General features: G+C 35.7%; 1 protein-coding gene across 1 annotated transcript; it reads right to left on the bottom strand.

The window, feature by feature from the left end:
• Positions 1 to 1,572: 1,572 nt before the first annotated feature.
• LOC21391263 (callose synthase 5) lies at positions 1,573 to 17,388 on the bottom strand. The gene is given in 41 exon segments (XM_024172844.1): positions 1,573 to 2,155; positions 2,351 to 2,536; positions 2,629 to 2,720; positions 2,959 to 4,009; positions 4,397 to 4,653; positions 4,898 to 5,010; positions 5,533 to 5,616; positions 5,741 to 5,856; positions 5,940 to 6,059; positions 6,138 to 6,249; positions 6,364 to 6,553; positions 6,795 to 6,863; positions 6,939 to 7,064; positions 7,164 to 7,273; positions 7,717 to 7,868; positions 7,972 to 8,089; positions 8,215 to 8,309; positions 8,411 to 8,534; positions 9,042 to 9,252; positions 9,311 to 9,599; positions 9,687 to 9,809; positions 10,320 to 10,406; positions 10,523 to 10,572; positions 10,646 to 10,727; positions 10,828 to 10,888; positions 10,973 to 11,025; positions 11,506 to 11,843; positions 12,498 to 12,612; positions 12,722 to 12,847; positions 12,927 to 13,005; positions 13,105 to 13,181; positions 13,274 to 13,411; positions 13,517 to 13,643; positions 13,762 to 13,853; positions 14,133 to 14,225; positions 14,328 to 14,456; positions 14,533 to 14,643; positions 14,745 to 14,852; positions 14,970 to 15,110; positions 16,978 to 17,078; positions 17,196 to 17,388. Coding segments are annotated over 41 exon segments (6,270 nt in total). The 3' UTR covers positions 1,573 to 1,924.
• Between the last annotated feature and the right edge of the window lie 1,119 nt (positions 17,389 to 18,507).

Below are 18,507 nucleotides of genomic sequence, written 5' to 3'. Positions count from 1 at the left end.
TTTATGATTGTTGGATTACTTTTTCAACGATCAGATTTATAGAGAGAGCAAATTTGTGTGACACACAGTAAATTTTTAATACAGACGTGTACAAATTTAACTGTTAAAAATTTAATCTAACAATTTAAATTGAGTGTTCCACTGGTGGAAACTTTTGAGGGGTTCCACCGTATAATTTGCTATAGGATTAATGACTAAAAACTAAAAAAAAAAAGAAGAAAGGATTAATTTCACTTTAGGTTCCTAAATTTTTATAGGCTTTTTACACGATGAGACCTTTTAAAAAAAACTCACCAGTTATTTTGACTATTGGAATACTTTTTTAACAGTCAAATCTGTAGAGAAAATAATTCTATACGGGGTATTATAAATTTTTAATATGAACTTACACAAATTTAACTGTTAAAAACTTAATCTAACAGTCAAAATAGAATGTTCTGTATATATACTTTTTTAAGGAGGTCTACCGTAGAGACTCCCATTTATATATATATTTTTTGGTCCCTGATTTGTATTTTTAAAAGTAAAAAATAAAACAATCTCCATGAATTTAATTTTAATGCCATTGAGGTTCAAATGGTCAACTGCAACCCGCATGATCTAATTTTCAAGGGTAAGATTGGAAAATCAACCTAAAGAAAAAAAAAAGAAGATAAAATCTTAGGGGGATGAACCATTGGACCGGTGTCGGGAGGGGGGAGGGGGCGTCAGGGGTGCGGAGTTGCCGAGGGGGTTGGGTTGCACCGAAGGAGGGGGGATTTGGGGCGAGGAGGTGCCGGGAGGGCAGTTAGAGAGGGCTCGCCAGTACAGGGTATATGATGTAGTGACATAGTATAGAGTGTACTTAATACATACAAAATTGCTCTAATTTAGACAATATTAATATAATTTAGAGATTGATTTATTGTCATAAATTTAAGAATAACTAATTGAAGTATCGCAATTAGAAATGTCACAACGCCACGGCAATCTCTTTTGTTGGCAACTTGGCATATTCATCGTGTTGCCTAACTGAAGCAATTTTTCTGTAGCTTATATTCCATAGTTATGTTTTTGATACACGTCCAAAGATATTTATACTTGTAAAACGGTTTTTTTTTCTGATGAGACATCTTAAAATAATTCATCGATGAGATACTCTATTTTAATTGTTAAATTACTTTTTCAACAGTTAAATCTGTAAGAATAATTTTTAATTCATACTTGCATAAATATAATTGTTGAAAACTTAATCCAACAATTAAATAAAATGTTCTATCAGTGAATTTTTTTAAGAGATCTCACTATAAAAATTTCCTTATAAAACAATGCGCTTCAAAAACAATTTTCCCACGAGATATTTATACCCATCGTGGCATACATTTTACTAAAGAATATAGAATTTTTCCTCGTCGTTAGCTGAAAAGAAATCTTTTTTTTTTTTTTTTTGACGACCTAGTCTTTCGAAAATGTATATGATGCTATTGTTGTTTACCTATCACGGTGATACTGTTTTCTTAAAAAATTAAGCCTACTGTCTTAGTCAAGAAAAAATTCTTATTCATGGAATGAAAGGATACAGTAGGCGGGAAAAAAAGAAAAGAAAAAAGAGACGGAAAAATAAAAGGTGGACAAAGCAACAAGATGCTAGTTGGCTTTATCAATATTATTTCGTTTTACCTCTTTTAAAGATAACCCTTTTCTTTACATTTTTTTTTTATGTACTAGCTAGTTGATCGTAATTTGATCATTATGAGAAACTCAAATACACATGAACAGTTGAGTAAGCTACAACAACAATGCAAAGAGCAAAACAAGGAGAAAAAATTTTCGTATGACGCATCTCTCTTTTTCAAAATCAAATCCCTCTAAAAACAGCTTGCGTCTCCTTTTGCAACCTGAAATTTTTTGATTCTCTGGAAAAGAATTCCGGGGGCTATTGTTTTCACTTGTTCTTTTTGCCGCCCGCCAGAATGCGCTGGATCTGAAGCCCTCGGCTGAAAGCTTGGTTGAACAGCAGCCTGGTCTGGAACTCCGACACAAATGGGAACCATGCCAGTATAGACACTGGTGCAAAGAGAAGCAGCCCCATCACGTATTCATACCCTCTTCCTAGAGCTTTGACAGATCCCCAGAACCCGAGGCCCTTCACTAACGGCCTACACGATTGCGATATCTGCTCATACAACATCGAATTCAGATGTGAGTTTCTTAATCCGTGAGAACAGATGGTAAATCACAAAATTCGTTTATCAACATTCAAAATGTTTTTAATTCAACTAGAAGAAAACAAAAAAAAATATGTATATATATATTCACTAAACAAAAAGAAAAAGAGAAAAGAGTTGAGGTAATATCATTTGGGATGTACCTGTAGTAGTGCCCATCCTGTGGGCATAAAGGCCAGTAAGCTGGCAAAAATGTCTCCAACTGTAAGATTCAGAACAGTAAAGAGAATACCGAGAGTGACTATGGACCCAATGAATAGGAACAGTTTAAGAAGTCTGAACATCAGCTGGAAATCGGCACTGAACTTCTTTCTTCCCATGGACACAATCTGCATTCAGAGGTTCACCAGTAAGTAAAATAAATTAAATCATGGTCAATTCACTCTCGTCTAGAATAAACGTTTGAAGTTTCAGTTCAGACCTTTAAGATGATCATCACGGCAACAATGACCAGCCAAGAGAGACCATAAACCTGGATTTAGATAGCGGAAAAAAAGAATAGATGAGGGCTTTCTTGATTGCTCGCTGTATGTGTAATATAAGAAACACCAACAAATCCCACTAATGGTTCTTTCAAATGATAGAAGAATGTGCTAGCATAATCCTTTTATATCCAGTCATGCAAAAGAACTGCTGTGTTTAGTACTTCTATCCCACTTCATATTTAGTTTTCAAATAGTTGTGGTGATTGATTACAATCTGAAGTGAAATCTGATTCTGGAATTTTGAAAAAGATTTTACATCAAAGAACCGCAGATGAAAATGAAAGAAATCTGGAAATAAAGAAGAAATTGGAAGGACGCATATGTACTTACCATGATGCTCTTTTCATTCCTGGCCACATTTAAATGGTATACAATTCCATACTGATAAAGAAAGAAGCGCAGAGAAAGAACAATCTCCCAGAACCGTCCTAGAGTGCCAGTGTGCTGCAGGTGCTCTTGTTCCTCATCCCACCAGGACTCCCAGCTCTTGTTTGCCGGCACACCAATACCACCGCGGCTGTTTATCCACTTGGTCCAGTCATCCCAATCTTCTACTATCTTTTGCCATTCAAATCCCATGGGGTTAAAAAGGAAGGGTGCAAACAAAAAGGAGGTGACTAAGAACCACATCGAGAAGGTAAGGAAAGCATAGCTCGTGGAATTAGCTGCTGCTGATCCATAAATTTGATAAGCTGTGAGCAACATCATGAGCTCCAACCCTTTCACAAAGTGGCTTCTTGAGTACATCCTGTAGTTCTCAGCAAACTTCTCATGCTTGACCACAAACCCACGCCCGGTGGCTCTGTATTTTGCACCGCCATGCAGGATAGTTCGTCCATAGTAATGGACCTTTGTGCCGAGAGAGAAAGTAAAGAAAACGGCTGCTAGCTGCAGCTGCATAATTATCATGTCACCTAACGCAGTTCGGAACCCTCTCTCCAGTCCAATTTCCATGATCATGGGCAAGGCCATTAAAAGACCTAATTGGACCACAGATTGAGAAGCCATAGCTGCCTTCAGAGCATTGTCTCCTTTGGCCCTGGCAAATTTCACTATTGCCTTCTCCAGCCCACTCAACGAAAGATAAAGTTTCCCATACAAGTAAACGTAGACTGTAAGGACAACCAACTGCAGGAAGTAAAACAATGCCAATTAGCAAAAGGAGATAGAAGACGCAAATAGCCAATAATACATTTCAAAACTCTCAATAAGAAGTTTCTATCTTATATTTCTGTTTTCACATTGGACTACCACTAGTATAGTTCCTATTGGTACTTGGTAAGTTGATTCCTTACCCAAAAAAAAAAAAGATTGGTACTTGGTTAGGGAAGTGGGGAAGGACGCGGAAATACAACAGTGATATTTCATATTAATCCAAATGCCAAAAACTACTTGATTTTTCTTGTAATGTATTCCACTAACTTTATGCTCAACACAGTGGGGAAGGACGTGGAAATACAACAGTGATATTTCATATTAATCCAAATGCCAAAAACTACTTGATTTTTCTTGTAATGTATTCCACTAACTTTATGCTCAACACAGCATGACAGAAATTGAACCCTCCCTATCATATATATTACATTCAAGTGGAGAGGTCAGAGGACAAATGGTCAATCAAAATTATATTAGCATGACCTCTCAGTTTGTCTACATATATTTTTTCAATTTTAATAATATGTAGTTGCCTAAATTTTTTATAGCTTCTATTATGTTTTAAGTGAAAATTACCATTGAGCTGATGTAAAATCCCACTGTCGTAAAATAAAAGGACAACATGCGGAAGAAGTCGAAGCGGTGCCCTAATCGGTAGATATCTCTGCTTAGCGTCTGCTCCCCATTACCACAAGCCACCTTTGCTTCAAAGAGAGATATTTGGTTGAGCCCAACATCTCTACCCTTTCCAACTTGAATATACTCGTGGTGAGTAACATTCCCTCGCCTCAATGTTGAGTTGAAACCTGCAAAGACAAGTTATATTTAGAAGTAAACAAAATTACCTTGACAGAAACCACTTCATTTCTTACAACTAATATTACTAGGATCAATTCTTGAGCTTTTCTTAATCTAGGGTAAAAGTCTTGCTTTGATCCCTATACTTTATAATAGCTAGTTATAGTCCCTAAACGTTAAAAAAAAGAAAAACTTCAATCTTTGAAATCAAGTTCCATCAAATACTGTTGTTGTTGTTATCAAGAGTGCTACCAGCAAAAATGTCCTCGCTCAAATTGATGCCACGAGATGCCTTGCTGATGCCACCACGGGTAATGTGAAAAATTCTGTCAAATACGTCTGGATGACCATAGTGGAACCGAACCCTGAAATCAACCAACGCAAGTATAAGGTAAAAAATAGGAAATAATAGTGGATTTCCAGGATTTTAGAAATGCTTTTCAATTTAATAGAAAACTACTAAAATAACACTACGGATTCCGGTTAAACGATTGTAGTTTATGTTCTGTAAAAAACGGCGGCCATTTAACAGAATAAAAAGAGAAAGAAGGGAGAAACACTTGGATTAAGAAGGGGAAGAGAGGGTTACCATTTTGGGAAAGAGAGGTTTACAAGTTCACTAAGCATGAAAACCAAAGAATAGCATCTTGAATAACGTAACAAATAACTTGCCAATTGGGTTGCCAATTCCATAAAGAAACACGTTTACAAAATATATGGCTATTCATTTGTTAAAATGATTCATCTTAACTCTGGTTACTTAAATGAGTCTGTCTTTTTAATTAAAAAAGAATTACATTGTGAAAAAAAAAGAAAAAGAAAGAAAACAACAAACTGCTTTGGGGGTAATAGGATTAAACGCTATAAATGCAATTAAGAGAGCTTACTTCAAAGGCTTTGCTAGAACTCTTTGACCTATGGTCACGAAGCTCGTTTCTTGATTTGACATAAACCAAGCCAGAGAAGAAACACTGTGATGCAAATGTCATGTAACATAAAGTTGAGTAATCAAAGTAATCAAAAGTAGGTGAAAACCTACAATTGTAAAGAGGAAAAGAAAGAAACTTCTAGAGAGGAAAGAAAAAGTATTCCTACCTTCCAGTAAATATATGCTCACGAACACCTAAAATTGTAGGTGAACGCACTCCATGATCTTCATTGAATTCTTCCAAAAGGTTGCGCATTTTGAAAGCTTCTTCCAAGTAGTTGTCCTACATTATATATAGGAGAAAGTAAGCCTCAAAATTGGCCTTAAAACAGAAAATAGTAACCATAACTTTGTTCCAACAGTAACCTGGTTCATGTCAATCGTCTGAAGGGCTTCTCCTCTAGTAAAGATTATAGCATGGTTTTGATTTTCTGGCTTTCCTTCTCCGATCTTGGCTGCACCCGGTAGTTTTATGCGATAGATTTCCTTTAGACAAGCACCAAAAGTCAGTGCTTTTTTTTAGCCAGAGTAAAGCAAACCAACTGGATTCTTCTCAATATGTACCTGATCAAGATTATCAACAGCTTTGACTAATACTGAGTAGTAAACCTTCTGTACTTTTCCGTTTTCCGTCTCTTCAACTTCATCCATATATGCTACTCGAAGAGAAGGATTACTATACAAACAGCAAAGAGGTCTTATCTTCTTGGAGAAAATGAACTGAGCAATAGCATCTTTACAGAAATCAAATTTCAGAAAAGCTATTGGCTTTATCAGATAAGGAACGTACTTGACCATCAGATTAAGGATATCAGTTGCACGGCGGTCTCCACTTCGCTTCTGATTGCCATAGTTTTGACAGGTAGCAACATACGTGAATTTCATGTCAGCAACAGCTTCTAGTTGGGCATAAAGCGATCGCTGGAGTTTCTTATCTTCTTCTGATTGAACTGTTATGGCTTTGTACCCAGCAAGTATCTCTGTTTAAAGTTAAAAAATTGCCAGCATTATCAACTGCAAGTCTGCAAAGGCTACTACTTCACTATACTGGGCTGTCTATTGTCAGAGAAGAAAAACATCCATTCTTGAGAAGGAATGAAGTTCCATTCTTGTGAACGAAGTTAAGTACCAAAAAGTGCATGAAACACAATGAGTAATGTATGAAGGCACGAGAATTTGCATGCTGTGCAAGACCTTGATTCTTGAAGTACTTGGTCTTACCATTTTCATTAGCCATGTCAAGAAAAGCTTGAAGCTTCAGAGCCCGTCTATAATACATCATTCCTCTGACTGTAATGCCAAAATTAGTTAGTACAACACACTGATATTCAAAGATGAGTCTAGAGAGAATAAAGCATTTAATACCAGTTCTGCAGAGTGTCTGTCCTCTTAGGGAGACCCAGTGACGAAGCTGTAAAATATTCTCATCATTTTCCCATATCTCACTATCCTTCTTACAATTAAGTCGCTCCATGAAGTTGTTCCACTCATCTGCGTGTTGCGAAATGTCAATATTTGACTGCAAAATGTGGTCCTTGAAATCAAATAGATGATGATTATAAAGAAATTAGGAGATAGAAAATCACTCGCCTGGAAAAATCTTCTGCAGGTAATATAGGACTGATACGCCATCTTCGTTTTCCATCTCAAGGTCAGTTTTAGAGTAGACTGTCTCCTCACTATAGTACGGAGTCATGACACTGCCAATGCGAGAAAAATAAGATTATAACAATTGAAGCATCATTAAGAAAATTTTAAGTCCCATAAGTTTGGCCTGCTAACAGCATATGGCCTGTTACAGACTAATTATTGTTGTAAAGTGATGAGAAAACTTCAAATAGATTCCTACTTTCAAATTTATATGCATATATATGAACCCCAAAAAAAAATTGAAAAAAAAAAGGATAAAATGTATGGTTTAAATTGAAACGAGATTAGAAACAATATGAAATGAGGACCATAGAAGCTTATGAGTCATTATTCTTGGTTCTGAAATACCTGTCTAAAATCGTATATTTGATGCTAAAATGCCTTAAAAGACCTTGCTAGCTTATAATTGAGTTGAGTGATTTTCTCAGGAAGAACCAATATATGGAATTTATTTATATATGTTCCATGTGTATAAATTAACGTTCTATCAAACCTGAATGAAAGCATTTTCCGGACTTTTGGGGCACGCGGCATATCCATAAACAAGGAGTTTGTAAAAAATGAAATTCTTCTACGTGCTTCAAGGTTTGTTGGTACATCAATGGCAGATTCCTTCACTGTCAGCAGGAGGTATAGGCGTCTTATCTGAAATAACAGAATGCAATATACATGTGTCTTAGCTAAAGAGTTATAATATATTGTACAATATTTTTCCCATGGTTCTTTAAGTCGTTGCAAATACTTTTACCTGTTCTTCCCATTGAGCTGTAACTAGAGGAGGGAATGCTATAGCGGGTCTTGTATCAGTTCCGGCGAAAAGTTGTCGTCCAGAATCCTTGCTACTATGACCAACTTCAACCAATTCCCTAAAAAGTATAACATGAGAGCATTGCAAGAAGTGTTAACATATACATGTGAACCATCACAAATTGTCCCTCTATAAATATTCCAGTCCAGATAGAATGAAAATTATGAAACAGACTTTACCAACCTTATCTCATTAACCATCATATCACGGGTGACAACTTCCAACATATCTTGCAACAACAATACCACAGTATCTTTCTTGGATGGATCGCCATCTTTCTGCAACAGAAAGGAAGTAGTAATTGATCTTTTCTTTTGAGTTTTCAAGAGAAGTACAGACTGCAGATATAATTACAAATCTGATCTCTCCTAGAACTCACCAAGATCTCCACAAGCTCCACAAATTTCTTGCAAAGAGTGGGTAAATGACCCATTCTGAAATTTGCAAGAAGCATATTTTTTGAAATGTTACTTTCAACTTCTTTAATAATGATGCCAATTATCCTGTTAAACCATAAATCTGAGTTAGAATTTATCACAACAATACAAGTCAGAAAAAGTTGTGATGATCCCTGACAACTCAGAGAAAATGATTAATTTTTTTTCCCAGATTTAAACATTGCATTATGGAAGATAAAAAGTTATGTTACTGGGTTCAAGCACCATGACTTGGTGTAAATCAAGTCAGACACGAAGAACTTGAAACATCTAACCAAAAGTGAAAAAGACTAGAATCAACAATTCCACGCCAAGAACCTAAGAGTAAAATTACATGAGTGTTTTGCTTGCTTAACAAGGAAAGAACGTATCATATTTTTTTATTTTGTTTTACACTTTCGATGAGGACAAACAAATATGGGAGCCGGAGCCAAAGAATATATAGAAGCCATAGAGTATAATACATTATTGGTTTAAATTTCTAGGGTCAAAATTACACGCATCATCTTTAGTGCAATTCCTTCGTTTTAGAAACTATGATAGACGAAAAGAACAAAAAATAAAAAGTCATACTTAAAACTTTATAAAGAATCTATTATTGATGCTAACCTTTTCTCATTTTCTCCAACCACAAGAGTACTCAGGATTTGCTTGAAAGATTCATAGCATTCAATTACAGCACACTTCATGTATTCATCTGCACATATACGCTTCCAGAGATCAGAGTCCCTGGATCTAAATTGAGCCGCCATATCCAATGCTATTGGGATCTGTTAGGGGTAGGAAAAGGTCAAAACAAAGCCAAGTAAGAGATGCAAGGTCTCCAAAAGTAATAGTACTCACCTTGCTAGCAAGCAAAAACGGTGGCCACTGAATTATCTTTAGGCCAGGATCAGAGGAATAAGGAACTAACAACAAATCTGTCTCCCTGCATAAAAAGAACCCCAGTTTATTCATTTATTTAAAAAAAAAAAATTTGTTCAAAAGAAATTAAACCAAAAAAATAAAAAATAAAAATGTTGATTCAGCGCCTTTCCTGTCACTTATTAGATCTTCCTCCCGGAAGCTACAAATCACTTCATTCCAAAGTTGAGCAAATTTCGCAGCTTCACTTCTCCTGCTCGCTGTAATCTGCAGGTTTAAATGCAAATATAACTACCATACCTATCTACCTAATTGCTAACGTGATTAGATAATCACAAACTAAGATGAAATAACCTCTGCAAAACGCTTGGAGAAAGAGAACCCCCTTTTCTGGGACTTATCAGAGGGCACCAGATGTGTGTTGAAGGCACCAGGCAAGCACTGGAACCTTGACCTTAGCATCCCTAGAGTTCGAATCTGTAACAGAGAAGCACGGGCTGATCAACAACAAAGTTTATCAAAGGAGTTAGTAGAAATCATCGTAGGTGCAGTATGGCACAAAGCCAGGAGGCAACTACTTAGTGAAGACAATATAAAATAATTTCCAGGTCGCGAAGATGTCCAAAATGAAGTATGTAGTGACCAAAACTTTAAAATTCAAATTTCAATTTGTATAAACAAGATGCATTTCAACATCAGGAGTTGTGTTTACTAGAAGCAAGATATGATTCAGCTTCTTGCTCTAATGCTCTTGTACAGCTCAAAATGACTGAGGTGGAAACAATCCAACTGTTCATACTATAAAATAAACTTAAGTTTGGTATCACAAGCCACAAGTTTAATCCACAATTATGACTGCAAGAAGCTTAACTAATTTAATTCTCAGTCACTTATCCATGCTCTCTAAGCAAGAAGTGTGGTACATGCCTTGAACGATGCAGAAAAGAATTAAAGCAAAAAAAAAAAAAAAAAGAAAAAAAAAGGTACCTCTCCTAGACGATCAAAGGCCCCAATAATGCCACCCATCAAAGTTGAATATATTGCATACCATATTTGAGTGTCCATGAAATAAACCTGCATGCATAGGAAATGGGTGGTCATGAGATGTTTCCCTGAAGACTGCAAGAAGCTTCATTCTTCAAGAAATAAGAAATACATGAACTATCATGATGAAAGATTAAGAAACAGACCATGATAACTGGAGCCCAGAGTGACAAGACCGCTCCGTAGTTGTTTCGAGCTATTCAGTGACGAGAGATATATTTAGCACGAAACTAAAATTTAAAAATCGGAAGAAAAGCAAGAACTAGTACCTTCAGGGAAAAATTCATGCCATTCATAATTAACTCTATGAATGCTCATTATGTCTTTTGTTGGCTTCACCAGAGGTTTTATCTAGGAAAGGGAAAAACGAAAAGTTAAATAAAAACTAACTTAACAACCATAAATTTTCAAGAACAACAAATTACAATCACTGAAATGAAGAGTATGAAACCTGGAAAAAAAAGCTGAATGCAAACTTGGAACCCAAAAGTATCACCCAGAAAAGTGTATATCTGAGAGTACAAAACAAATCAGAACAATAGCAGAGACTTCAATCAAAAGTAAAATTTGCAATAAATAGTTCTTTTTGCACTCACTTTATAAGTGCAAATTGGCTTTCGTGCATGCCTCTTCCTATATATATTCTTGGCTGCAGATAGATGAAATAAATTCATTTAAAAATCAATATCTAACCATTTGTTACAGGTTCCGGCATAAAAAACAAAAACGAGATTCCATTAAATATAAAAAAGTATTATCCAAGGACGTTCATGATTAACTGAAGTCTTAACCTAAAACAAAAACAATGAAAGGCTAATCTTAAGCATCTAGTAGTTACATCAGTAAGTAGTTCCTCTGATGATAACTTGAGCTGAATGGAATAAATCCAAAGCCTAAAAGAATCGACTAATTCGATTTCCAAATTCCTTGGTGTAATATTAGAAATAGTTTATTGTACTTGACTTTATGCAAGCCATCTAATTTGAACTTCTGGTCTTATGCAATTATTTTTGGTTAGCTCTGTTTATGATACAGCAAGAGACTTAACCAATAGAAAGAAATATGAGAGAAAGGAAAATGAAACAAAAAGGCAAAATGGTGAGGATCAAGAGGAAAGCAATGCAAGTACCTGTGACCACCACAAGAGGAACCGAATAATATGCCAATCTGAATTTTCAATCCAACGCCGGAGCATTGGAAGGATGAATAAAGCTGCTACTAGCAAATTTGGAAGCAAATACACCGCGACAGCTAAGATGTACAATGGGGGAACACCATTAATTTGTTTAAGAAATGATAGCATATCTCTAATTTGAGCAGGGGCGGCCCCCTTGAAGGAATGCACATAAAACATCGGAAGAATTACAACCCACGCAAGACTAACAATTATCTTGAGAATGTTTCTCAGTGCATCAGTAAACTTCCACCTATGATATCCCGGAAAATTCAAAAACAGGTCCAAAATACCTAAAATGAAAAGGGAAAACAAAAAGAAATTAATAAAAACCACACAATAACAGCAATATACATCTCGCAATGCTAGCGACAAAAACAGCGAGTGCAAAAGAATCATCATCTCCCCTGCCCCTCTTTTGTTTTGGGAAAAACTTATAATATAAGATCAATTCTTTTCAGGTTTAAGGCATTTTTTTTTTTCATTCTCTTACGTTCTGTTTAGTCTGAAGTAAACACTCAACTTAAGGTACAGTGGAAAGTGAAAAGAAAAGAAAAATTTTCAAATATAAAACCTTTTATAAAGCATGTTGCCGGGAATAAAAGTAGCCGATAAACCATGCCCGTAACTACTAGCCAGTCAAAAGAATTACACCTTAAAACATTTTTTCATTCAACAATCATCATATGAGATGGATTTAATTTTTCATTTTCTTCTATTTCCATTGCTCGTTTTATACTGTTATACAACTTTCTTTCATTCAATTGACTCATACAGGCATTATCTTGTTTTAAAATAAGAATTTCAAACGAGATAAACCAAAGAACTTCCACAAATAAAACATCGAGAAAGAAGTTATATTCTTTTTGCACTACTAGGAGAACATAAAACTAATAAAAAAAAATCAACTAACAAGATATATTCAGGTTTTAAGTAAAACATCATACTTTGAAGTAAGCGAAGAAAAGCTGCTGTGATGAATATACTAGATAAGTGGTACAGGACATCCTTTTGAAAAATGTCAATTGGTGAAATCCCTTTCCAAGCAATAATGATCATCGCCTGTAAAAACGCCAACTCAAATAATAGACTACTGATATGAGCACCCAAGAACATGGGAAATAAAAGGCCAGTAATATTACCACTCCGTTGCTAATTTGCAGTTTCATACCTGTAGAACAAGTATATAAAATGTCCATAGTCGATCAAAACTTCTAAAAATGTGCCAGAAGGTCCGACTCTCAACAAAATACGATTTCCCTGTGCTTCCAGATTTTGTTTGAGAACCCTTTCTTCCCTGATATTGATATTGTATGAGGAAGTAACAAATAAATGGAACTGAGAAAAGTGGATAACTGCTTAGAAGGTAAGAGTACCTGTTTCAAATCACGAGTTGATTTGAAAAAAGTACCATCATCACGCATTGGCCAGCCAAGAGAGAAGCAATCAGATGACCTGAAAACATATAATCAAATAGAAGAGTCAACCAAAGATAGCCCCTTGAAGGTCAAATTAACACGATTTTTCCTGAGATTAATATGACTGCCACCAGACCAGAAATACTCGTTCAGGTCATCATAATTGCACCAAGCAGAGAGAGGAGCTTTCCCATTTTTGCTTTTTTGTGCCTCCTGGAATATCATATGAAAAGACATCACCACACATAAAACTTGTATGAGCTTAGAAACTAGGTCACTGTCCATGTTTGGGTTATATAACATACCTTTTCAATAACACGGAAAATGGGTGTTACAACTTTACGAAGAAAGGCCTCATCATCCCCACCATATGAAGGCTTAATATTTTCACCAGTAACTATGCTGACATTTCCAGCCAATAGACCATGGAGTTCATACGCCATCTAAACATACATATATGAATTGCTTACTGATATGGTGACAAAATATAATTCCAATAAAGAACTTTTATATAAAACGAAAAAGAAAGGCCTACAAATGCAACTCACATTGTGGAAAATATAGCATAAACATTCTGGCATGAACCGAACGTTTGCTGCTTCACCCCATATGAGAAGATACAAACCCATGTACAGAATTTTCCTCTGTTGTATCTCTTGCTGTCCTTGAGGGAGCCTATACAGATACAAGAAGAAGGTCGAGCATAAGATCCAGAGTAAAAACTACAAAAATCAAATAGGATTTCCAATGATAAACTACAAAGTCAACACAGATATATACTGTTATATCTTACCTTAAACTATGTTTTCGTCCCAAAAATTTGCACCAAATCTTATAGTTCTTAAAGAGTTTGGTCATAACTATATCAACAGCTCGATCATCAAGCTGCATAAAGAAAGAAATAAGCTCCACAGCCCAACAGTTGGAAGTATCATGGGAATTTCCTCCAAGATTAGTGCTCAAAACCCAAGACCTTAATAATCCAAAAAGTTATGCCAGAAGAATGAATGCATGGATGCTAATATAAGCGATTTTTGCAATTTAACCGAAAACTTCTAAAAAGTAACTTTAAGTCATTTGACATTGTGGTCAACGGATGAGATGATGCTAAGGATACTGAATTCTATTACACTGAAAAATAGAAATTGGAAGATTCATGCATGCCTTATTAAGTGGTTCAGCCTTGGGATGGAGCCTTATATGATTATTTGCAAGCAGCAAAATCAGATGCTCCCTCTGGTTCCTGACATTGTCTCTCTAAAGAAATCAAGAGAAGCGAACTCAATAAACAATCCTTAAAAGATATCTATAAATGACTAATCTATAAGCCATTAGCATATCATCAAATTATACACATGCCTGAAAACCGAACATGGCTCTTAGCCAATCAAGGAGGTCTAGGTCTCCAGCTTTCTGCCTGTGCTGTTCGAATGAACTGGGCCAATTCAAGCCACCTGTGTTCCGCAAGGCAGCCACAGAAGCCTTGACCTGGTAAAGGCAGGAATCAAGGAAAGGTAAGCAACAAGAAACACGTTTCTGAGTAGATTAAGAAATAGGAGAGTACCTCTTCAAGCTGCATAACTGATTGCGAAGCCCCAGCGGCATCCAGAGGAAGAATGTTATACGGTGTATAAATTTCCGTCTTTTCTTGGACATCTCTTGCAGCCGCTATAATCTGTCACAGTGAATTTCATGGATTACACAAAAGCCGATTCTACATATGCAGGGAAAAAAAGGAACTAAAATACAATAATGAGCGGGAGGAGTTGGACTAACCTCAGGAGCAACTTCTTCAACCTTCTCACTCTTGTTGACGGCACAAAGCACTTCGAAAAGCACTCCAGCTATCTGGTAAGCCTTAGCGAGTTGGGCTCTGTTTGAGGACTCAAAGTTATAATATATTATTTATTACTTGTAACAGAAGGTAGTGTGAACGTTCATTTTTTCCAAAAAGCAGAAAAACGCGAAAACCTCATATAAAAAGTGAATAAATAAGAAGACTAATAGCAATGTAAATGACCTGTCTGCCTGTTCTCCCTGGTCAAGAGCTCTAACGTAATGTTCATAGTATTGCTGATAGAAGCTCTCGATTTCCCTTGCATCTGTCTTCTTAACCCGAGAAGCGAGACTAGACAAATTGTCCTGAATTCGAGAATTTCGATGTCAGCTGTCCGCAATTTTACAATAATATCCATAGACGTACACGCTACACTATACTTGGTTGCAACAAAGTGCTCCATGGAATTCTCAGTAAGTTCAGATGAAGAAAATTCGACCAACAGAACAAAAGGGTAAAAGAACATAATAATACTTATTACCTAACATCATCTTTGCAAGATATTGAACATAAATTTGAAAACCACCGAAATATGCCTTCCTCATGGCATGAGCTGTTTTTTCTTTCTTTCTTTCTTTTTTAATTTTGGGGGAAGCATGAGCCAGTTTTTTGCTAAACGAAAATTGTGGGAAAACATTCAGGTTGAAAAAAAATGGGTCCAACTAATCCTTACACAAAATACTTGAGTTTTCCTTTCTAGAAAAAAAAATATATATATATATGTATATATATTACAAGTTTTTTCACAATACACATAAAGCTTTACTAAATTAATTATAATTAAAATTTATTAGATTTTGTAAAAGTTTTATTATTTAGTTTGGTTGAACGAAAGTTGAAGGAAATATTCAATACTAATGGAGAATGATTATAGGTAAATAATCATGAATTAATAGTTATCAATGTAATTGAGGCTAGTTGTATGTAGGTAAATAATTATAAAGTAATTGTTATCGATGTAATATAGGCTAGTTGTGTATACCTATTTATAGGTAAATAATTATTTAAGTAGTACTTAATGAAAGTACAATTCATGTTGATGAAATAAACAAAAAAAAAAAAAATGTTATACTTCTTCATCAGTAAAATAAACTGTGATAGTTCAAATCAGGACCCTATCAATAGGATTTTTTTTTATACCTTAAAGTAAAAATTTGAATACAATGTATCAACAGTCGGCTTAATTAAAAATATGATAAAAAAAATATTTTAAACGACTAACTAATTAGTTCTTCCACTTCCATAAATTATCTATTAAAAAAAGTGCTTCCATTTACTTGAATTCTGCAAAAGTTATGAAAAATACACCTAGCAATGGGGGTGCAGTCCTTTGAAAAAAAAAAAAACAGTGTAATAGGGGTACAGTGTTAAACTTTTAAATATTCCATTTCCTTAAATTAAAAAAAAAAATGTTTTGCGACTTCTTTAAATTTTTTACATTGAAAAAGACCTATTAATAAGGTTACACTTTTTTCATACTCTGCCACTGATAATTCTAGACTCCAACCAACAAAACCATAGGAGACAACAAACGAAAGTCAATACATTCAAGCCAAAGAAAAAAGGTCAACACATTATTAGAAAAATAAATAAGCAAAAGTCAATCCATGGAACATGTTTTCTCAACGAGAAAAACAATTAGGACCAATAACATTTCAGGTTTTCCCACGCTTAACGTGAACGCACATAAGATCATGGCTCATCCTTCGCCACCTTTGCTCACTCAAAATTCAACAAAGAATGATTAATTTTACTTCTACTTTTAAATTTTAGTGTCATTCTCACTTATTTTTTAAATTTTAAAAATTCTCACTTTGTCTTTTGAACTTAAAATTATTCTTACTAATCCTTCAATCGAAATGATTCTCACTAATCTTTTAATTATAATTTATATTAAAAATAAATAGAAGAAAGAGAGTACTGTAATCACATATTTTTTTATTTAAATTTTTATTAAAAATAGACAGATAAAAACTCTATGATTACACTTTTTTATATGTTTTAATATAAATTATAATAAAATGAGTCAGGTGAGAATAATTTAAAGTTTAAAAAACAAAGCGAGAGTTTTTAAAATTTAGAGGAGTGACAATGACCCTAAACTTAAGGGTCCATTAATGTTAATAATCCATGAAAGAAGAAGAAGCAATTCAAATATCAAAAACCACTTACCCTCTCCAATCTTTGAAGCAGAGACGTCTTGAACTGCCTCACACCACGCCCAGTGGAGCTTTGATCCAACCTGTGCGCCTTCTCAAACGCATACACTCGACCTAATTATTACAGTTTTAGGAAAAAAAAATCTAGAAATCATTTCGTAAACGATAAAGAACTGATCACAAATTAATAATGAGGAAGATCGAATTTTGTTTAGGGGGAATTGAGCTTACAGAGATAGGCGACGCGAGCCCGCTCGTTCTCGATCTCTTTGGCGACACGGAGGATTGGGGCGATGGAGGCGGCGAGCGATGCAGGGACCACCTCGTTGTCGAACACCTCCGTCGAGAACGTCGTCGCGGCGGCGCTCCGCGACGGCCTCCTCGTCAGCCCCTGTGGGCCGGACTCGTGGTTCGAGTTCGACATTGACCGACGGATTGATCAAATCGCTCTCTCTCTCTCTCTCTGTAGCCTCGAGGCTTCTTGATCTTCTTGTTCCACTCGATCACTCTAATTATCTATTTGCACAACCTGAAACGAGAAATTTCGTGCATTTAATTAGGTTTCAAGAAGATGTAATTCGTAAACCTTGATTGATTTTCCCACGGTTTTTCCAGCTAGCCAAACAGGCAGTTAAAGAAAATGCAATGCATATAAAGAATTAATCAAGATTCCGAGTGAAAAATCCGTGGAGGATAATTAATTTTTCAAGAACTTAAAAGAATCTGATCGTAGAAAAGGGGGAAAATAAAGAATATATTTGTATTTGCATGGAAAGAAGAAACTAAATGTTTCGGAGAGAATGTTGTAATGGAAATCTTCCTAGCCTGGAAATGACTAGAAGACGTTTAAAGAAAATCAAAGAGCCTTATTTTCCCACGGCTTTTCCCGATAAACAAACAGACATGCAAATTAATTGAGAATCTCCAACAAGAACCAGGAAAGAAAATCTAATGTAGCGATATTAAAAAGGAAAAAAAATCCAAGAAAAGGGAAACCTAATGAAGAACAATGCGGTCTTAATTATCTATACATCGCTTTGCATGGAAGAAAGAACGACGAAATCTTAATTTCAGCTTGCTTTTATTCCGTGAAACATGAGGAAGCAACCTACGGTCTCTTTGCCTGTAATTGATCAAGAACGGAATCGAATGACCATGGCGTCGCAGAGATAGAGAGAGAAACAATTCTAGAGAGAGAGAGAAGAAGGGGAGGGAGGAAGGGAGAAGGAGAGTCCGTACAGTTAGGATGGCACGTGGATACTGTGAGAATGTAATAGAGAATGTTAGAGAGAGAATATTGGAGACGACGTTTTCGGAGTTAGAGAGAGAAAGAGAGGAGAGAGAGAGAGTGATTATTGGTTGGAGGTCCGTCTTTCTCTTGCTGCTGCTGCTCTGTGCGTGCGAGCATAATAGGTTGGACTCTCTATAATTTGCCCCCCTCTCTCTCTCTCTCTCTCTCTCTCTCTCTCTCTCTCTCTCTCTCTCTCTCTCTCTCTCTCTCTCTCTCTGCGTTGTATGGCGAACCCCCCGCATGGTTTATTAA

The sequence above is a fragment of the Morus notabilis genome, unplaced genomic scaffold (assembly GCF_000414095.1).
Source record: "Morus notabilis unplaced genomic scaffold, ASM41409v2 Scaffold465, whole genome shotgun sequence".
In the NCBI taxonomy this organism is placed as follows: domain Eukaryota; kingdom Viridiplantae; phylum Streptophyta; class Magnoliopsida; order Rosales; family Moraceae; genus Morus; species Morus notabilis.
This window is presented reverse-complemented; position numbering and strand designations above follow the sequence as displayed.